This window comes from Bombina bombina, chromosome 1 (assembly GCF_027579735.1).
Source record: "Bombina bombina isolate aBomBom1 chromosome 1, aBomBom1.pri, whole genome shotgun sequence".
In the NCBI taxonomy this organism is placed as follows: Eukaryota; Metazoa; Chordata; class Amphibia; order Anura; family Bombinatoridae; genus Bombina; species Bombina bombina.
The window spans coordinates 467,449,563-467,471,527 of record NC_069499.1 but is presented as its reverse complement, the minus strand read 5'-3'; the positions used below and the strand labels follow the sequence as shown (position 1 = coordinate 467,471,527).

At 40.2% G+C, this 21,965-nt stretch overlaps 1 protein-coding gene across 1 annotated transcript in view; it reads right to left on the bottom strand.

Annotated features, from left to right (window-relative positions):
• Positions 1–21,965, bottom strand: part of MTX2 (metaxin 2) — a 252,854-nt gene that overhangs the window by 62,487 nt on the left and 168,402 nt on the right. The window contains exon 4 of the mRNA XM_053698486.1: positions 19,296–19,368. Within this exon, the coding sequence (XP_053554461.1) occupies positions 19,296–19,368 (73 nt within the window). The remainder of the gene's footprint in view (positions 1–19,295; positions 19,369–21,965) is intronic.

Here is a 21,965-nt window from a genome sequence, read left to right as displayed (position 1 = left end):
AGTGGTGACTGTAGTTTAATGGAAAAATTACCTGCCTTAAAGTGACAGGGCGGGCCGTGGACTGGATACACTACAAGAGAAATAAATTTATCAGGTAAGCATAAATTATGTTTTCTCTTGTTAAGTGTATCCAGTCCACGGATCATCCATTACTTATGGGGATACCAATACCAAAGCTAAAGTACAACGGATGACGGGAGGGACAGGCAGGCTCTTTATACGGAAGGAACCACTGCCTGAAGAACCTTTCTCCCAAAAACAGCCTCCGAAGAAGCAAAAGTGTCAAATTTGTAAAATTTGGAAAAAGTATGAAGAGAAGACCAAGTTGCAGCCTTGCAAATCTGTTCAACAGAAGCCTCATTCTTAAAGGCCCAAGTGGAAGCCAACAGCTCTAGTAGAATGTGCTGTAATTCTTTCAGGAGGCTGCTGTCCAGCAGTCTCATAGGCTAACCGTATATGCTACGAAGCCAAAAGGAGAGAGAGGTAGCCGAAGCTTTTTGACCTCTCCTCTGACCAGAATAAACGACAAACAGGGAAGACGTTTGTCGAAAATCCTTAGTTGCCTGTAGATAAAATTTCAGGGCACGGACTACATCTAGATTGTGTAGCAGACGTTCCTTTTTCGAAGAAGGATTAGGACACAAAGATGGAACCACAATCTCTTGATTGATATTCCTGTTAGTGACCACCTTAGGTAGGAACCCAGGTTTAGTACGCAGAACTTCCTTGTCTGAATGAAAAATCAGATAAGGAGAATCACAATGTAAGGCAGATAACTCAGAGACTCTTCGAGCCAAGGAAATCGCCATTAAAAACAGAACTTTCCAAGATAACAACTTGATATCAATGGAATGAAGGGGTTCAAACGGAACCCCCTGTAAAACATTAAGAACTAAGTTCAAACTCCATGGTGGAGCAACAGTTTTAAACACAGGCTTGATCCTAGCTAAAGCCTGACAAAAAGCTTGAACGTCCGGAACTTCTGACAGACGTTTGTGTAAAAGAATGGACAGAGCTGAAATCTGTCCCTTTAAGGAACTAGTGGATAAACCCTTTTCTAAACCTTCTTGTAGAAAAGACAATATCCTCGGAATCCTAACCTTACTCCATGAGTAACTCTTGGATTCGCACCAATATAAGTATTTGCGCCATATCTTATGGTAAATCTTTCTGGTAACAGGCTTCCTAGCCTGTATTAAGGTATCAATAACTGACTCAGAAAAACCACGTTTTGATAAAATCAAGGCGTTCAATTTCCAAGCAGTCAGCTTCAGAGAAATTAGATTTTGATGTTTGAAGGGACCCTGGATCAGAAGGTCCTGTTTCAGAGGTAGCGACCAAGGTGGACAGGATGACATGTCCACTAGATCTGCATACCAAGTCCTGCGTGGCCATGCAGGCGCTATTAGAATCACTGATGCTCTCTCCTGTTTGATTCTGGCAATCAATCGAGGAAGCATCGGGAAGGGTGGAAACACATAAGCCATCCCGAAGGTCCAAGGTGCTGTCAAAGCATCTATCAGAACCGCTCCCGGATCCCTGGATCTGGACCCGTAACGAGGAAGCTTGGCGTTCTGTCGAGACGCCATGAGATCTATCTCTGGTTTGCCCCAACGTCGAAGTATTTGGGCAAAGACCTCCGGATGAAGTTCCCACTCCCCCGGATGAAAAGTCTGACGACTTAAGAAATCCGCCTCCCAGTTCTCCACTCCCGGGATGTGGATTGCTGACAGGTGGCAAGAGTGAGGACTCTGCCCAGCGAATTATCTTTGATACTTCCATCATTGCTAGGGAGCTTCTTGTCCCTCCCTGATGGTTGATGTAAGCTACAGTCGTGATGTTGTCCGACTGAAACCTGATGAACCCCCGAGTTGTTAACTGGGGCCAAGCCAGAAGGGCATTGAGAACTGCTCTCAATTCCAGAATGTTTATTGGTAGGAGACTCTCCTCCTGATTCCATTGTCCCTGAGCCTTCAGAGAATTCCAGACAGCGCCCCAACCTAGTAGGCTGGCGTCTGTTGTTACAATTGTCCAGTCCGGCCTGCTGAATGGCATCCCCCTGGACAGTATGTGGCCGAGGAAAGCCACCATAGAAGAGAATTTCTGGTCTCTTGATCCAGATTCAGAGTAGGGGACAAGTCTGAGTAATCCCCATTCCACTGACTTGCACAATTGCAGCGGTCTGAGATGTAGGCGTGCAAAGGGTACTATGTCCATTGCTGCTACCATTAAGCCGATCACCTCCATGCATTGAGCTACTGACGGGTGTTGAATGGAATGAAGGACACAGCATGCATTTTGAAGCTTTGTTAACCTGTCTTCTGTCAGGTAAATCTTCATTTCTACAGAATCTATAAGAGTCCCCAAGAAGGGAACTCTTGTGAGTGGAAAGAGAGAACTCTTCTTTTCGTTCACCTTCCATCCATGCGACCTTAGAAATGCCAGTACTAACTCTGGTATGAGACTTGGCAGTTTGAAAGCTTGAAGCTTGAATCAGAATGTCGTCTAGGTACGGAGCTACCGCAATTCCTCGCGGTCTTAGTACCGCCAGAAGAGCACCCAGAACCTTTGTGAAGATTCTCGGAGCCGTAGCCAATCCGAATGGAAGAGCTACAAACTGGTAATGCCTGTCTAGAAAGGCAAACCTTAGATACCGGTAATGATCTTTGTGAATCGGTATGTGAAGGTAAGCATCCTTTAAATCCACTGTGGTCATGTACTGACCCTTTTGGATCATGGGTAAAATTGTGCCGAATAGTTTCCATTTTGAACGATGGAACTCTTAGGAATTTGTTTAGGATCTTTAAATCCAAGATTGGCCTGAAAGTTCCCTCTTTTTTGGGAACCACAAACAGATTTGAGTAAAACCCTTGTCCTTGTTCCGACCGCGGAACCGGATGGATCACTCCCATTAATAAAAGATCTTGTACACAGCGTAGAAACGCCTCTTTCTTTATTTGGTTTGTTGACAACCTTGACAGATGAAATCTCCCTCTTGGGGGAGAGAATTTGAAGTCTAGAAGGTATCCCTGAGATATGATCTCTAGCGCCCAGGGATCCTGGACATCTCTTGCCCAAGCCTGGGCGAAGAGAGAAAGTCTGCCCCCCACTAGATCCGTTCCCGGATCGGGGGCCCTCGATTAATGCTGTCTTAGGGGCAGCAGCAGGTTTCCTGGCCTGCTTGCCCTTGTTCCAGGACTGGTTAGGTCTCAAGCCTTGTCTGTAGCGAGCAACAGCTCCTTCCTGTTTTGGTGCAGAGGAAGTTGATGCTGCTCCTGCTTTGAAATTACGAAAGGAACAAAAAATAGACTGTCTAGCCTTAGGTTTGGCTCTGTCTTGAGGCAGGGCATGGCCTTTACCTCCTGTAATGTCAGCGATAATTTCTTTCAACCCGGGCCCGAATAAGGTCTGCCCTTTGAAAGGTATATTAAGCAATTTAGATTTAGAAGTAACGTCAGCTGACCAGGATTTTAGCCACAGTGCTCTGCGTGCCTGAATGGCGAATCCGGAATTCTTAGCCGTAAGTTTAGTTAAATGTACTACGGCATCTGAAATAAATGAGTTAGCTAACTTATGGGCTTTAAGCTTGTGTGTAATCTCATCTAATGGAGCTGATTCAAGTGGTCTCTTCCAGAGACTCAAACCAAAATGCTGCTGCAGCCGTGACAGGCGCAATGCATGCAAGAGGTTGCAATATAAAACCTTGTTGAACAAACATTTTCTTAAGGTAACCCTCTAACTTTTTATCCATTGGATCTGAAAAGGCACAGCTATCCTCCACCGGGATAGTGGTACGCTTAGCTAAAGTAGAAACTGCTCCCTCCACCTTAGGGACCATTTGCCATAAGTCCCGTGTGGTGGCGTCTATTGGAAACATCTTTCTAAATATTGGAGGGGGTGAGAACGGCACACCGGGTCTATCCCACTCCTTAGTAACAATTTCAGTAAGTCTCTTAGGTATAGGAAAAACGTCAGTACTCGCCGTACCCCGGCGTACCGCAAAATATTTATCCAACCTACACATTTTCTCTGGTATTGCAACTGTGTTACAATCATTCAGAGCCGCTAACCACCTCCCCTAGTAATACACAGAGGTTTTCCAGCTTAAATTTAAAATTTGAAATATCTGAATCCAGTTTGTTTGGATCAGAACCGTCACCCGCAGAATGAAGCTCTCCGTCCTCATGTTCTGCAAATTGTGACGCAGTGTCTGACATGGCCCTAATATTATCAGCGCACTCTGGTTCTCACCCCAGAGTGATCACGCTTACCTCTTAGTTCTGGTAATTTAGCCAAAACTTCAGTCATAACAGTAGCCATATCCTGTAATGTGATTTGTAATGGCCGCCCAGATGTACTCGGCGCTACAATATCACGCACCTCCCGAGCGGGAGATGCAGGTACTGACACGTGAGGCGAGTTAGTCGGCATAACTCTCCCCTCGTTGTTTGGTGAAATATGTTCAATTTGTACAGATTGACTTTTATTTAAAGTAGCATCAATACAGTTAGTACATAAATTTCTATTGGGCTCCACTTTGGCTTTAGCACATATAGCACAGATATCTTCCTCTGAATCAGACATGTTTAACACACTAGCAAATAAACTAGCAACTTGGAAATACTTTTCAAGTAATTTACTATAATATGAAAACGTACTGTGCCTATAAGAAGCACAGAAAAAGTTATGACAGTTGAAAATTAATAAACTGAAAAGTTATAGCATCAAATCTTTGTAAAAAACACAATTTTAGCAAAGGATTGCTCCCATTAGCAAAGGATAACTAACCCTGATAGCAGAAAAAAAAAAAAAAAATACAGAAATAAACGTTTTTTTTATCACAGTCAACTACAATCTCACAGCTCTGCTGTGAGTGATTACCTCCCTCAAAACAAGTTTTGAAGACCCCTGAGTTTCTGTAGAGATGAACCGGATCATGCAGGGAAGACAATAAACTTCTGACTGAATTTTTTGATGCGTAGCAAAAGCGCCAAAAAAGGCCCCTCCCCCTCACACATAACAGTGAGAGAGATCAGTAAACTGTCATAAATTAAATAAAACGACTGCCAAGTGGAAAAAAATAGTGCCCAAAACATTTTTTCACCCAGTACCTCAGAAAATTAAACGATTTTACATGCCAGCAAAAAACGTTTAACATTAATAAATTGAGTGTTATTAAAAAGCCTGTTGCTAGTCCCTGCAAATTAGGCTAAAGTTTTATGCATACAGTATAATTCCAGTGAAGTGCCATTCCCCAGAATACTGAAGTGTGAAATATACATACATGACAGCCTGATACCAGTTGCTGCTACTGCATTTAAGGCTGAGTTTACATTATATCGGTATGGCAGAATTTTCTCATCAATTCCATTGTCAGAAAATAATAAGCTGCTACATACCTCTTTGCAGATTAATCTGCCCGCTGTCCCCTGATCTGAAGTTTACCTCTCCTCAGATGGCCGAGAAACAGCAATATGATCTTAACTACTCCGGCTAAAATCATAGAAAACCTCAGGTAGATTCTTCTTCAAATTCTACCAGAGAAGGAATAACACACTCCGGTGCTATTATAAAATAACAAACTTTTGATTGAAGGTATGAAACTAAGTATAATCACCACAGTCCTCTCACACATCCTATCTAATCGTTGGGTGCAAGAGAATGACTGGGAATGGCAGTTAGGGGAGGAGCTATATAGCAGCTCTGCTGGGTGAATCCTCTTGCACTTCCTGTTGGGGAGGAGTTAATATCCCATAAGTAATGGATGATCCGTGGACTGGATACACTTAACAAAAGAAATATACGTTTTTATCACAGTCAAAGCACAGTCTCACAGGTCTGCTGTGAGTGATTACCTCCCTCAAAACTAGTTTTGGAGACCCCTGAGCTCAGTAGAGACGTCCTGGATCATGCAGGGAGAACAAGGAAGACTTGTGACTGAATTTCTACTGCGCAGTAAAAGCGCCAAAATAGGCCCCTCCCACTCATAATACAACAGTGGGGAAGCTCAGTAAACTGATTTTATTCAAAACAAACGACAGCCATGTGGAAAAATAATGCCCATAAAAATTTTCCACCAAGTACCTTAGAGAAAACATAATTTATGCTTACCTGATAAATTCCTTCTTCTGTTGTGTGATCAGTCCACGGGTCATCATTACTTCTGGGATATAACTCCTCCCCAACAGGAAATGCAAGAGGATTCACCCAGCAGAGCTGCATATAGCTCCTCCCCTCTACGTCACTCCCAGTCATTCGACCAAGAATCAACGAGAAAGGAGAAACCAAGGGTGAAGTGGTGACTGGAGTATAATTTAAAAGATATTTACCTGCCTTAAAAAACAGGGCGGGCCGTGGACTGATCACACAACAGAAGAAAGGAATTTATCAGGTAAGCATAAATTATGTTTTCTTCTGTTATGTGTGATCAGTCCACGGGTCATCATTACTTCTGGGATACCAATACCAAAGCAAAAGTACACGGATGACGGGAGGGATAGGCAGGCTCATTATACAGAAGGAACCACTGCCTGAAGAACCTTTCTCCCAAAAATAGCCTCCGAAGAAGCAAAAAGTGTCAAATTTGGAAAATTTGGAAAAAGTATGAAGCGAAGACCAAGTTGCAGCCTTGCAAATCTGTTCAACAGAGGCCTCATTCTTAAAGGCCCAAGTGGAAGCCACAGCTCTAGTAGAATGAGCTGTAATTCTTTCAGGAGGCTGCTGTCCAGCAGTCTCATAGGCTAAAACGAATTATGCTACGAAGCCAGAAGGAGAGAGAGGTAGCCGAAGCCTTATGACCTCTCCTCTGACCAGAGTACACGACAAACAGGGAAGACGTTTGTCGAAAATCCTTAGTTGCCTGCAAGTAGAACTTGAGGGCACGAACTACATCCAGATTGTGTAGAAGACGTTCCTTCTTTGAAGAAGGATTCGGGCACAGGGAAGGCACCACGATCTCTTGATTGATGTTCCTGTTAGTGACTACCTTAGGTAAGAACCCAGGTTTTGTACGCAGAACTACCTTATCTGAATGAAAAATCAAATAAGGAGAATCACAATGTAAAGCTGATAACTCAGAGACTCTCCGAGCCGAAGAAATAGCCATTAAAAATAACACTTTCCAAGATAACAACTTTATATCAATGGAATGAAGGGGTTCAAACGGAACTCCTTGTAGAACGTTAAGAACAAGGTTTAAACTCCATGGCGGAGCAACAGTTTTAAACACAGGCTTGATCCTAGTTAAAGCCTGACAAAAGGCCTGGACGTCTGGATTTTCTGACAGACGCCTGTGTAACAAGATGGACAGAGCTGAGATCTGTCCCTTTAATGAGCTAGCCGATAAACCCTTTTCTAAACCTTCTTGTAGAAAGGACAATATCCTAGGAATCCTAACCTTACTCCAGGAGTAACCTTTGGATTCGCACCAGTATAGGTATTTACGCCATATCTTGTGGTAAATCCTTCTGGTAACAGGCTTCCTAGCCTGTATCAGGGTATCAATAACCGACTCAGAAAAACCACGTTTTGATAAAATCAAGCGTTCAATTTCCAAGCAGTCAGCTTCAGAGAAGTTAGATTTTGATGTTTGAATGGACCCTGTATCAGAAGGTCCTGTCTTGGTATGCAGATCTAGTGGACATGTCATCCTGTCCGCCTTGGTCTCTACCTCTAAGTCCTGCGTGGCCATGCAGGCGCTATTAGAATCACTGATGCTCTCTCCTGTTTGATTTTGGCAATCAATCGAGGAAGCAGCGGGAAGGGTGGAAACACATAAGCCATCCCGAAGTTCCAAGGTGCTGTCAAAGCATCTATCAGAACCGCTCCCGGATCCCTGGATCTGGACCCGTAGCGAGGAAGTTTGGCGTTCTGGCGAGACGCCATGAGATCTATCTCTGGTTTGCCCCAACGTCGAAGTATTTGGGCAAAGACCTCCGGATGAAGTTCCCACTCCCCCGGATGAAAAGTCTGGCGACTCAAGAAATCCGCCTCCCAGTTCTCCACTCCCGGGATGTGGATTGCTGACAGGTGGCAAGAGTGAGACTCTGCCCAGCGAATTATCTTTGATACTTCCATCATTGCTAGGGAGCTTCTTGTCCCTCCTTGATGGTTGATGTAAGCTACAGTCGTGATGTTGTCCGACTGAAACCTGATGAACCCCCGAGTTTTTAACTGGGGCCAAGCCAGAAGGGCATTGAGAACTGCTCTCAATTCCAGAATGTTTATTGGCAGGAGACTTTCCTCCTGATTCCATTGTCCCTGAGCCTTCAGAGAATTCCAGACAGCGCCCCAACCTAGTAGGCTGGCGTCTGTTGTTACAATTGTCCAGTCCGGCCTGCTGAATGGCATCCCCCTGGACAGATGTGGCCGAGAAAGCCACCATAGAAGAGAGTTTCTGGTCTCTTGATCCAGATTCAGAGTAGGGGACAAGTCTGAGTAATCCCCATTCCACTGACTCAGCATGCACAATTGCAGCGGTCTGAGATGTAGACGTGCAAAGGGTACTATGTCCATTGCTGCTACCATTAAGCCGATCACCTCCATGCATTGAGCTACTGACGGGAGTTGAATGGAATGAAGGACACGGCATGCATTTAGAAGCTTTGTTAATCTGTCTTCTGTCAGATAAATCTTCATTTCTACAGAATCTATAAGTCCCCAAGAATGGAACTCTTGTGAGAGGAAAGAGAGAACTTTTCTTTTCGTTCACTTTCCATCCATGCGACCTTAGAAATGCCAGAACTAACTCTGTATGAGACTTGGCAGTTTGAAAGCTTGAAGCTTGTATCAGAATGTCGTCTAGGTACGGAGCTACCGAAATTCCTCGCGGTCTTAGTACCGCCAGAAGGGCACCCAGAACCTTTGTGAAGATTCTTGGAGCCGTAGCCAATCCGAATGGAAGAGCTACAAACTGGTAATGCCTGTCTAAGAAGGCAAACCTTAGATACCGGTAATGATCTTTGTGAATCGGTATGTGAAGGTAAGCATCCTTTAAATCCACTGTGGTCATGTACTGACCCTTTTGGATCATGGGTAAGATTGTCCGAATAGTTTCCATTTTGAACGATGGAACTCTTAGGAATTTGTTTAGGATCTTTAAATCCAAGATTGGCCTGAAAGTTCCCTCTTTTTTGGGAACCACAAACAGGTTTGAGTAAAACCCTTGTCCTTGTTCCGACCGCGGAACCGGATGGATCACTCCCATTAATAACAGATCTTGTACACAGCGTAGAAACGCTTCTTTCTTTATCTGGTTTGTTGACAACCTTGACAGATGAAATCTCCCTCTTGGGGGAGAGAATTTGAAGTCTAGAAGGTATCCCTGAGATATGATCTCTAGCGCCCAGGGATCCTGAACATCTCTTGCCCAAGCCTGGGCGAAGAGAGAGAGTCTGCCCCCCACTAGATCCGGTCCCGGATCGGGGGCCCTCGGTTCATGCTGTCTTTGGGGCAGCAGCAGGTTTCCTGGCCTGCTTGCCCTTGTTCCAGGACTGGTTAGGTTTCCAGCCTTGTCTGTAACGAGCAACAGCTCCTTCCTGTTTTGGTGCAGTGGAAGTTGGTGCTGCTCCTGCTTTGAAATTCCGAAAGGGACGAAAATTAGACTGTCTAGCCTTAGCTTTGGCTTTGTCTTGAGGCAGGGCGTGGCCCTTACCTCCTGTAATGTCAGCGATAATTTCTTTCAAACCGGGCCCAAATAAAGTTTGCCCCTTGAAAGGTATATTAAGTAATTTGGACTTAGAAGTTACATCAGCTGACCAGGATTTTAGCCACAGCGCCCTACGTGCCTGAATGGCGAATCCTGAGTTCTTAGCCGTAAGTTTGGTTAAATGTACTACGGCCTCCGAAATGAATGAATTAGCTAGTTTAAGGACTCTAAGCCTGTCCGTAATGTCGTCCAGCGTAGCTGAACTAAGGTTCTCTTCCAGAGACTCAATCCAAAATGCTGCCGCAGCCGTAATCGGCGCGATGCATGCAAGGGGTTGCAATATAAAACCTTGTTGAACAAACATTTTCTTAAGGTAACCCTCTAATTTTTTATCCATTGGATCTGAAAAAGCACAGCTATCCTCCACCGGGATAGTGGTACGCTTAGCTAAAGTAGAAACTGCTCCCTCCACCTTAGGGACCGTTTGCCATAAGTCCCGTGTGGTGGCGTCTATTGGAAACATCTTTCTAAATATTGGAGGGGGTGAGAACGGCACACCGGGTCTATCCCACTCCTTAGTAACAATTTCAGTTAGTCTCTTAGGTATAGGAAAAACGTCAGTACTCGCCGGTACCGCAAAGTATTTATCCAACCTACACAATTTCTCTGGTATTGCAACAGTGTTACAATCATTAAGAGCCGCTAAAACCTCCCCTAGTAATACACGGAGGTTCTCCAATTTAAATTTAAAATTTGAAATATCTGAATCCAATCTGTTTGGATCAGAACCGTCACCCACAGAATGAAGCTCTCCGTCCTCATGCTCTGCAAGCTGTGACGCAGTATCAGACATGGCCCTAGTATTATCAGCGCACTCTGTTCTCACCCCAGAGTGATCACGCTTGCCTCTTAGTTCTGGTAATTTAGCCAAAACTTCAGTCATAACAGTAGCCATATCTTGTAATGTTATCTGTAATGGCCGCCCAGATGTACTAGGCGCCACAATATCACGCACCTCCCGGGCGGGAGATGCAGGTACTGACACGTGAGGCGAGTTAGTCGGCATAACTCTCCCCTCGCTGTTTGGTGAAATTTGTTCAATTTGTACAGATTGGCTTTTATTTAAAGTAGCATCAATACAGTTAGTACATAAATTTCTATTGGGCTCCACCTTGGCATTGGAACAAATGACACAGGTATCTTCCTCTGAATCAGACATGTTTAACACACTAGCAATAAACTTGCAACTTGGTTACAATCTTATTTAACAAAAACGTACTGTGCCTCAAAGAAGCACTAAACGATTAAATGACAGTTGAAATAATGAACTGAAAAACAGTTATAGCATCAATCCTTAAAAACAACACAACTTTTAGCAAAGGTTTGTTCCCCTTAGTAAAGTAACAATAATTAAATTTGAAACATAAAAATTACAGAGCAACGTTTTTAATCACAGTCAATATATAAGTCTCACAGCTCTGCTGAGAGAATCTACCTCCCTCCAAAGAAGTTTGAAGACCCCTGAGTTCTGTTAGAGATGAACCGGATCATGCAGGAAATACAAGAGTAACTGACTGGAAATTTTTGATGCGTAGCAAAGAGCGCCAAAAACGGCCCCTCCCCCTCACACACAGCAGTGAGAGAGAAACGAAACTGTCACAATTAAAACAAGCAACTGCCAAGTGGAAAAATAATGCCCAAACATTTATTCACTCAGTACCTCAGAAAATGCAAACGATTCTACATTCCAGCAAAAACGTTTAACATAATAAATACCTATTCAAAGGTTTAATGTACTTTTAACAGAGTAATTCCAGTGAAATACCATCCCCAGAATACTGAAGTGTAGAGTATACATACATGTCATTATAACGGTATGGCAGGATTTTCTCATCAATTCCATTCAGAAAATAAAAACTGCTACATACCTCAATGCAGATTCATCTGCCCGCTGTCCCCTGATCTGAAGCTTTTACCTCCCTCAGATGGCCGAGAAACAGCAATATGATCTTAACTACTCCGGTTAAAATCATAGTAAAAACTCTGGTAGATTCTTCTTCAAACTCTGCCAGAGAGGCAATAACACGCTCCGGTGCTATTGTAAAATAACAAACTTTTGATTGAAGTTATAAAAACTAAGTATAATCACCATAGTCCTCTCACACATCCTATCTAGTCGTTGGGTGCAAGAGAATGACTGGGAGTGACGTAGAGGGGAGGAGCTATATGCAGCTCTGCTGGGTGAATCCTCTTGCATTTCCTGTTGGGGAGGAGTTATATCCCAGAAGTAATGATGACCCGTGGACTGATCACACATAACAGAAGAAAAAACGATTAACATGCCAGTAAACGTTTTAAATATAAATATATGAAATGTTAATAAAAAGCCTGTTGCAAGTCGCTTTCACTGCAGAAAAGGCTATAAGTTATATATATACAGTATTTTCTTAGTGAAGTGCCATTCCCCAGAAATACTTCAGTGCAAACATGCACACATATCAGCCTGATACCAGTTACTACTACTGCATTTAAGGCTGTACTTACATTACATCGGTATTAGCAGTATTTTCTCAGTCAATTCCATTCCTTAGAAAATAATATACTGCAACATACCTCCTTGCAGGTGAACCCTGCCCGCTGTCCCCTGTTCTGAAGTTACCTCGCTCCTCAGAATGGCCGAGAACAGCAAATGGATCTTAGTTACGTCCGCTAAGATCATACACAACTCAGGTAGATTCTTCTTCTAATGCTGCCTGAGAAAAAACAACACACTCCGGTGCTGTTTAAAATAACAAACTTTTGATTGAAGAAATAAAAACTAATTTTAATAACCACAGTCCTCTCACACGTCCTATCTATTAGTTAGGTGCAAGAGAATGACTGGGTATGACGTAGAGGGGAGGAGCTATATAGCAGCTCTGCTTGGGTGATCCTCTTGCACTTCCTGTTAGGGAGGAGTTAATATCCCATAAGTAATGGATGACCCGTGGACTGACTACACTTAGGAGAAAGAAAGGAATTTATCAGGTAAGCATACATTGTTGAAAACCCAAGAAGTAGATACAGATCTAGTAGAATGAGTCTTAATACGAGGTGGAAGAAATTTTCCAACCTCCAAGTAGGCCCTGTGAATCAGTTGTTTCAACCAAGAAGCTAAAGTGACTGCAGTAGCCTTCTGACCTCTAAGCTGGTCAGAAAAATGAACAAGCACAAGTTTAAACAGCACGCACTTGGTATGTTTGGTAATTTTTGCCTGCCCCTGCTGGAGTGGAGTTTAATCCCATATGTCAAGGCTTGTGGACTCTCACCACCTTATGAAAGAAAAGAGGTGGCATTGGCCCCACAATACATACATCTTACAGTGGAAAACATCTTGTTTACTGACCAATTCAAATTGATCATTTTTGGTTGCAATTCCAGAGTTCATGTAAGGAGAAGGCATCATGTAGCATCACAATGTGCAATACCTGCAATTAATATGGTGCAGAAAATATTCAGATGCTTTGTTGAATTCTGGAGTTGGTGACTTTCAGATCAGCTACACAAATGGTATATTCCATCTAACTTAGATTTGTGTGTTAGAGGATTTGTATTCCTAAAGGAGAACAACCCTAAACACCCATCAAAGGTGAGTCAGACTTATCTAAGGAAGAGCTGTAAAATGAGTTTAAAACAATATAGGAAAAGTAAATACACAATAAACAGACAAATATATTAAATTGAAATATACAAATTTAGGTTGCCTCACCAATTTAGTTTTTTTCTGAAAAACTCCAAATGTAATACTTAATGTTACTAAATTATAATGAATAATAAACCATCTGCGTTGATTCACATTTTGCATACATACACACACAATATATAAATATATATATATATATATATATATATATACACACACACACAAACACACATTAAACAATAAATATTTATCATGAAGAAATTAAATTAATAAAGAATTAACATCTTTGAAAATAAAAACATAACAGGAATCTGACCTAAGTATAGAAATGTATAACAAAATATACGGGATAAAATATTAATAGCTTAATATTGATTATTAAACTGGATCTGATAAAAAAAAATATGTAGTTCCCTGTAGCTTGATATTTATAGAACTTGCTTCTGTGAGATCCTTGCCAAATACTACCCTCAAGCACATGCAGGAAACCTGCTGTTCGACCTGGTTCACACAAAGTTCATGCTAACAGCAGGCTCTGTCATGGTCCCATTCAATAGATTCCCTCTTCTCTTGCTCACAGTCAGCCTAAGGGTAATGGATGAGGTGCACTGCACCAACAAAGGCCTCATCTGCATCCATACGCTAAAGTGTATTACAAAAGAAATTCAGGTCTTTTTTGAACTGCAAAAAGTCAAAGATTTCATTCAGGCTGCTCCACCACGTTACTGGAATAGACAGATCTTTTCAAATTCTGACATCTGTATTCAGAATCTGAAACCTCCTCAACAGTCTTCTGGATACCTATCCAAACATAAAGTGGTTCTTAAAGCAGTTCAGTATTTGTTTGTGATATATGAACAGAGGATACTACAGTTTTACAAAATGAACATGACATTCCTAGAGGAATATAGGATACAGCCAAAATAATGGATTTAACAAAACATAGAAATGTGCAACTTGTGCTAATAGAAATAAACATGCATGAACATAAAACCAAACACAAACTATAGGCTTACAGTTTGCTTTGAGTGCACATAGAATAGTTTCTTCACATGATGAGTTATCTCCCAGGGGTGTTATACAGAGTATCCTCATGGGAAAGAGGCTAGCATGTTGTCTGCTAAGTGATGATGGACAACAAGTATCATTCAATGGGCCACATACATAGCCCTCAAACAGGTCACACAGAAAGTTTAACATACATATATATACAGGTAGCCCTCAGTTTACGCCGGGGTTAGGTTCCAGAAGGAATGGTTGTAAATCGAAACCGTTGTAAATTGAAACACAGTTTATAATGTAAGTCAATGGGAAGTGAGGGAGTTAGGTTCCAGGCCCCTCTCAAAATTGGCATAAGTAACACCTAATACATTATTTTTAAAGCTTTGAAATGAAGACTTTAAATGCTAAACAGCATTATAAACCTAATAAAATAATCACACAACACAGACTTCACTTGCATTTTTCTGCAAACAGTTCTTTCTATGCATTCCAATCTGGACTGATTTATAGACAGGAAGATCTTGTTCCTTTAAAATCTGCTCGATAGCTCAGGTCTGGTTAAACTGATTAATTTCAGCTTGCTTGGCTTTGCTGCAACACAAGAGGACAGCTCCACCTACTGGCTATTTTACTCAATGCACTGCTTCTCAATTATTTTCAATAGCAGTCACATGACTGGAAAAAAAGGTTGTTATTCTGAAACGGTGTAAATTGAACCGTTGTAAACCAAGGGCCACCTGTGTATATATATATATATATATATATATATATATATATGTGTGTGTGTATGTATGAGGAGGGAGACCAGTAATGGCAAACTTGAAAGTTTGAAACTTAAATAAAATTATGTTTAAATAAAACAAAGCCAATCACTAAAATACAATAAGTGACTAAGCAGCTGATCACTACAGGATTCTAGAAGTATTGACCAATAACAAAACAGTCTCACTCCCATTGGTGAACTTCTGAGCAATACTATGTGAGCAGGAGTGTGTAACTTTATGATAAATGCTTAATTACTAGATGTTGTACCCATAAATGGTTTGCCACATATTTGCATGCGTCAACCAGTGCTCCAAGTTTAGAATTTCTATAATATAGAAATATTAGCAATTAAGCAACCTCTCTTTTTTAAAGTCTACTAAGAAAAATGCAAAAATCTACTCTGCATATAGTTTGTTATGATTACTTTACTGTACTTTTAAAATAAACTGCTATGACTGAACACCTCAACATATGACAATTATAGTTCATGAAAATAAACCAAAAGTGATTTATTTTAAATACGGTGTTAAAGGGACACTGAACCCAAAAAATGTTTCTTTCGTGATTCAGATAGAGCATGCAATTTTAAGCAACTTTCTAATTTACTCCTATTATCAAATTCACTTCATTCTCTTGGTATCTTTATTTGAAATGCAAGAATGTAAGTTTAGATGCCGGCCCATTTTTGGTGAACACACTGTGTTGTTCTTGCTGATTGGTGGAAAAATTCACCCACCGATAAACAAGTGCTTTCCATGGTTCTGAACCAAAAAAATAAAGATAAATAAAGAAAGCAAGAGAACAAAGAAAATTTGATAATAGGAGTAAATTAGAAAGTTGCTTAAATTTGAATGCTCTATCTGAATCACGAAAGAAAAAATTTGGGTTCAGTGTCTCTTTAAACATAATTAGACAGAATGTTTCATCGCTTTAAATATATAAAAAAAAGTGTGGTGATGCCAGTCTGATAACAAAGCTACATCATGTAATTAAAGGGACATGAATGTAATTTGTTGTTTTTTTTCCTTTCATGATTCAGAAAGAGCATACAATTTTTTAACAACTTTCCAATTTACTGCTTTTATCAAATTTGCTTCATTCTCTTGGTCTCCTTTGTTGAAGGAGCAACAATGCGCTATTGGGATGAACAACACATCAGGTGAGCCAATGACGAGAGGCATATATGTGCAGGCACCGATCAACAGCTAGCTCCCATTAGTGCACTGCTGCTCCTGAGCTTACTCTGGTATGCTCTTCAACAAGAAATACAATAAGAACAAAAGATGTAAATTCTAAAGTTGTTTAAAAAGACGGAAAAGTCAAAACTAAACTTACATGGATTGGAAAGATCACAACATTTTAAACTACTTTCCATTTTAAGTCTATTATCAATTTTGCTTTGTTCACATGGTAATCCAAGGTGAGCTCAGGAGCGTGCACGTGTCTATAGTCATCTGGCAGCAGTGTTTGAAACCATGTTTATAGCAGCTTTATACATAGTTGCAGACACTACTGCTATAGGATACTAAGAGGTAAATTTATCAACCTTTTCGGCAGGCTTTCACTTGCCTACGACTACAGGTTCTCACAAGAGAACCTACACGCCGTATTTAACAAGCAGCGGTCATTAGATACTAACTAATACTAACTAGACCGCTGCTTCCCTACCCGGTCTGGTCCAACAGGGGAGATTAACAGCTCCTGCCTGTGCGTGATTGGCTGTGCACGGGCAGGGGGCCTGATTGCACGCAAGGCAAAAAAGCGCTCGTGTGTAATGCTAAATTCCGCTAGGGGAATTCAGCCCACCAGAGCCGAGTTTGATAAATTGACCTCTAAAGACACATGCACACTCCTAAGTTTCTATCAGTCTACCTAGCTTTACTCTTCACCAAAGGATACCAAGAGAACAAGGCAAATTTGTTACTAGAAGTAAAATGAAAAACTGTTTAAAATCACATGTTCTATCTGAACATTTCATTTTGACTTTACTGTTCCTTTAAAGTCATATGCTCTGTATGAAAGAAAAATGTGGGTTTCATATCCCTTTAAACTCATGACTGACATTGTGTATTCTGGCTGGCCCCAGGCAAAGTATCAAACTAGGTACCAAAGTGGCAGTCATAATGTACCTCAAAAAAACAGATTAAAGGCATTTTTTAAATCGGAAAAACGATATAAGCCATCATATTGACTCAGCAAATAAAAATGCAGTAACGACTGTTTGTAGGTTGTTTGTAGTGCTTGTAAGGCGTGTAAGATCATGGGTATCACGGCCTACACCCCGGGAAGTACTATAGACGGCCATCGTTAAACGGTTAATGAGACCATTATTTGACAGAACTTTTAATATAAACCCATTTTCTCCATAAAGGTTTGTGAATGACTAGGATTTAACATCCAGATGTTAGCTTCTCTTAATGGGGCATGATATTGAAATGTTGAGTCACCGGAAAGTGATGCAGCATATCTATAAAAAGCTGACTGGAAAATATCACATGAACATCTCTAGATACTGCTGCATTAATTCCAAGTGATCATATGGGCATCATGTCCCTTTAAGTTTCACTTCCCCCATAGCTGGCAATAATGTGTACTATTTGTGCTGCCATTTCTTGTGCCTCCTTTTATTATGTATGCTGGGAGCTGCAACAATTAACAACTGTCATAGTTTCCAACACTAGTGCCTACCCTGCTATATCTCAACATAGCTCACAGTGGTTGTTATCAATGTAATCTGCAGTGTAGCTACTATTTCCTTTATTGACCAACAATTTTAGAAAACCTATAAAATAATAACTTACAATGTAACTGATGAAGATGAACCTTACCAACCTATACTTGTATATGGGTACAAGTGGGTTTACAATGTTTGGAAGAAATGTTCTATGCAGTAGGCGGGTGATAATGTTTATCAAAGTCATCGTGGTATTTTATCAAATTAAAATAAACACGCACATTATGATGGCACATTAGTACATCTACAGCTTGTGTGTCTAGCCAGTAAATGTTAAATGGAGCACGCCAATTTACCAGTGCCCGGGTACATATTAAGATTGGCACTGTACACATGCATATGATGCCAATCTCTACATTGGAGTCTGTTATATCCCTTTAAAGTGTTAACCTTGACAGCTGGAAACTGAGCAGATTTTAAAGGGACAGTCAACACTAAAACTGTTATTGTTTAAAAAGATAGATAACGCCTTTATTACCCATTCCCCAGCTTTGCAAAACCAACATTGTTATATTAATATACTTTATAACATTTAAACCTCTAAATTTCTGCCTGTTTCTAAGCCGCTATAGACAGCCTCTTATCACATGCTTTTTTATTCGCTTTTCACAACAGGATACTGCTAGTTCATGTGGGCCATATAGATAACATTGTGCTCTCTCCTGGAGTTGTGCACAACACAGCACTAATTAGTTAAAATGCAAGTCAACAGCTAATAAATAAATAAATATAAAGTCATGTGATCAGGGGGCTGTATTAATATTGCAGTGTTGGTTATGCAAAACTGGGGAATAGGTAATAAAGGGATTATCTATCTTTTTAAACAATAACATTTTTGGAGTTGACTGTCCCTTTAAGGCTGTAGCTGAGTGGGCAAAAGGGGTTAGTAGGACAACACTGGTCTGAAGCATCTCACACACAGAGGTTATTTCCTTACTATTCTGGCTGTAAAAAAAATGAAATGCACATTTATAAGGCACACTTATTTGATTAGAACTTGCAATGGTACCATTACTTGGCATTTTTGGCAATGGATAAAACTCACTAGCACTTCTAACATTTTAAAGACAAAAACGGTTTCACATATACAACAAGCCTTTGATACCGTACAATGTAAACGGAATGTATGTGTGTACAACTGGTGCCACTATACTAAATCTGATAGAGTACTGGATGAAGAAGCTACACAACATAAAAGTAGCTACAGGGTTTGTATACCAAGTAGCTCCTTACTGACTTGTAAAGCGTTTCCTTATCACAGTAAAAATGTACACAGCATTCATGGGTGAAATAACCAGATTTATCAGCTGCATAGCACTTTCCAGGAAGCAGAAATTACAAGTTGAGGAAGACAAATAAGCATGAAGGTAATGCAGATATATTTATGATAAGAGAGCTCAGGTAATGCTGCTACGGAATCAGAACACAATTTCAAACCTAGCAACATAAATGAATACTATGCTTACCAGATGGAGACATATATTCAGCATTTGCCCTACAAGCCACCTGGACTGGCAGATTGCACATTTGTAAAAAGGCCTGAAAGACATTGAAAACAGAAATAAAGCATTTGTTAGCTGATGGCAAAAAACAGATCTCAAAAGACAATATGTAGCGGCTCATTAAGCATGTTTACTAAGATACGAGGCTCATTCTAATTTGTACCATAAGCACAAAATATAAAGCATCATATAAAAAGACATATCCTGCAGATAAACAGACATGTTTACAAGGCTGTGCTCTAGATTAATAGGGTTACGTAGATACACAAATAATATGAGAGATCTGAACAATACTATCCTCATTTCATGGGATTACAATGAAGGTATTGGGTGAATCTTCCTTGAGTTGGGAGAAACAATAACCAGTAAGAGCAATGGTAAAAAGTGAGAATGAAACGCAAAACATTGAAAAGCAAGATTGTAGCTAAAATGAAACAAAGCTAAGTTAAAGGGAGAATTTACTTGATTTTTTTTTATTGTTTAAAAAAAATAGATAACACCTTTACTACAAATTCCCCAGCTTTGCACAACCAACATTGCTATGTTAATATACTTTATAATCTCTAAATCTTTGCCTAAGACCCTCCAGGCCGCCTCTTATCTCAGTGCATTTTATTAGTTTTTCACAGACAGTGCTAGTTCATGTGTGCCTTATAGATAACATTGTGCTCACTCCAGTGGAGTTATGCACAGACAAGCTCTAATTGGCTAAAATGCAAGTTTGTAAAAAGCACTGAGATAAGGGGGGCAGTCTACAGAGGCTTATATACAAGGTAATCTTAGAGGTAAAAAGTATATTAATATAACAGTGTTGGTTATGCAAAACTGGGGAATGGGTAATAAAAAGGGATCTTCGATCTTTTTTTAAAAATAAAAATGTTAAAGTAGACAAAAATGTCCGGCTTAACCAAACTTGTACATTTTTAATATGGTTACCTATATTACGTGTGTATCTTGTAGCATATCACAATCCTTATAAAACGGGTGGATAAATAATGTATTATTGACGAATGATCTCTAATAAAAACAGTTTTTCTGTCAATTAACCAGTATACCCACCTGACTTCTATTGATATACAGCAAATTACCATAATAAAATACATGTATTCAGGTTTTTAGTGCAGTTAAGAAATTAAAAGTATAATATAAAGCATCAAGTTTTTATGTCAAGAAAACAACAGCAAACAAACTAGATTACTGCAGTTCCTGGTTGCAATAAAACCTGTTAGCAACAGCTTCACAAGGTTGCTCCAGAATAGTGGTTGATTCCCAGCTAGTGCCACACAGAACCAGAACAGTGGTTGTGTTCCAGGTGCCACTTTACAGAACACTCCAGAATGTTGGTTGTGTAATAAAAGTTAGTGTAATCATAAATGCTGGTTAAAAATAGATTATCTTAAAAAAAATAAAACCCTATTAAAGTTCCCACAAAGAGTGTCCAGATAAGGTCACCAGCTAAAGCATATTGTACGATATTCCCGTGCAGAAATGACATGGCTGACTTGATATAAGGTAAGGTTAAGGATAAGTGACATGGCTGAAAAAAGTCTTCCTATTTCAACGCATTGCTGACTTCTTTGGTTTTCAATAAAATAACATGAGTTCACCCCACCTAGAGGTAATGCCACCGGTAGAATTCCTGTACAGTTGTCACTAATCCTGACACACTCTGGCCGTGCCAACAACACAGCTGACACATTTTGGCAGCCACAATATTGCCGTTAGTGTGACATTCCTTTTACAAATGGTTTGTCAGAGTAGCTAAAAGGGAACTACATTATCTACATAGCTTTAGACTCTTGGCTGGACATCAAATACAAACACAGTTCCAGGGCACAGATCACAGCTGTCTTGTGAAAGGTTCTGCTATGGTCTAGGTTACATCATTTCTTACAGCATTTAGTCAGCAGTGAAAAAAACATTTTAATATTAATTTTCCTTATATCTGTTTTGAGACAAATTAATATATCTTTGTAATGTTAGATATATACAACTCTTCTTGTTCTGTAAACGGTAATTAGCCTCTAACTACATTTCCACATCTGTATGGGCTTGCATAATGGTTTGGAGAACACCAGGAGTCGATAAACCCAGGCTGCTGAAATATCTCTTTACTACTGTATGACAACAGTGTTTGCAACAATGTTTGTAAGAAATTTACACACAGAGTGCTCAAGACACGTGCATGTTTTTTCTTTCTTTTTTCTTATTTCGGTCAATTTCAAAAAGGATACCAAGAGAATAAAGTAAATTTGATAACATTTGTAAATTGGAAATGTTTTATAACTACACATTATTTAAAAATCAAGAGTTTATGCTTAGTTTTACTTTCTTCCCCTTTAGGATGAATAGGTTTAGAAAAGATGAAGTACTATCATAATGAATTAGAACTACGTAAACATATGACTTCAAAGTTAAACTTTCATTGTCATATGACTGAACAGGTCTAACCAAAAGAAACAGATGAAGAATGCAGATAAACATTTTTCTAACTTACAGCTTCTTTGACTATGGAATATGACGTTCAAATTATTTTACAATGTAGCCTAACTAAATGAATAGCTCTAGGAATAAAGCTTAGGATAGAAGTGACTGAATAATAGTAATGGTTAATAACCCTAAAGTAGAGAGCTA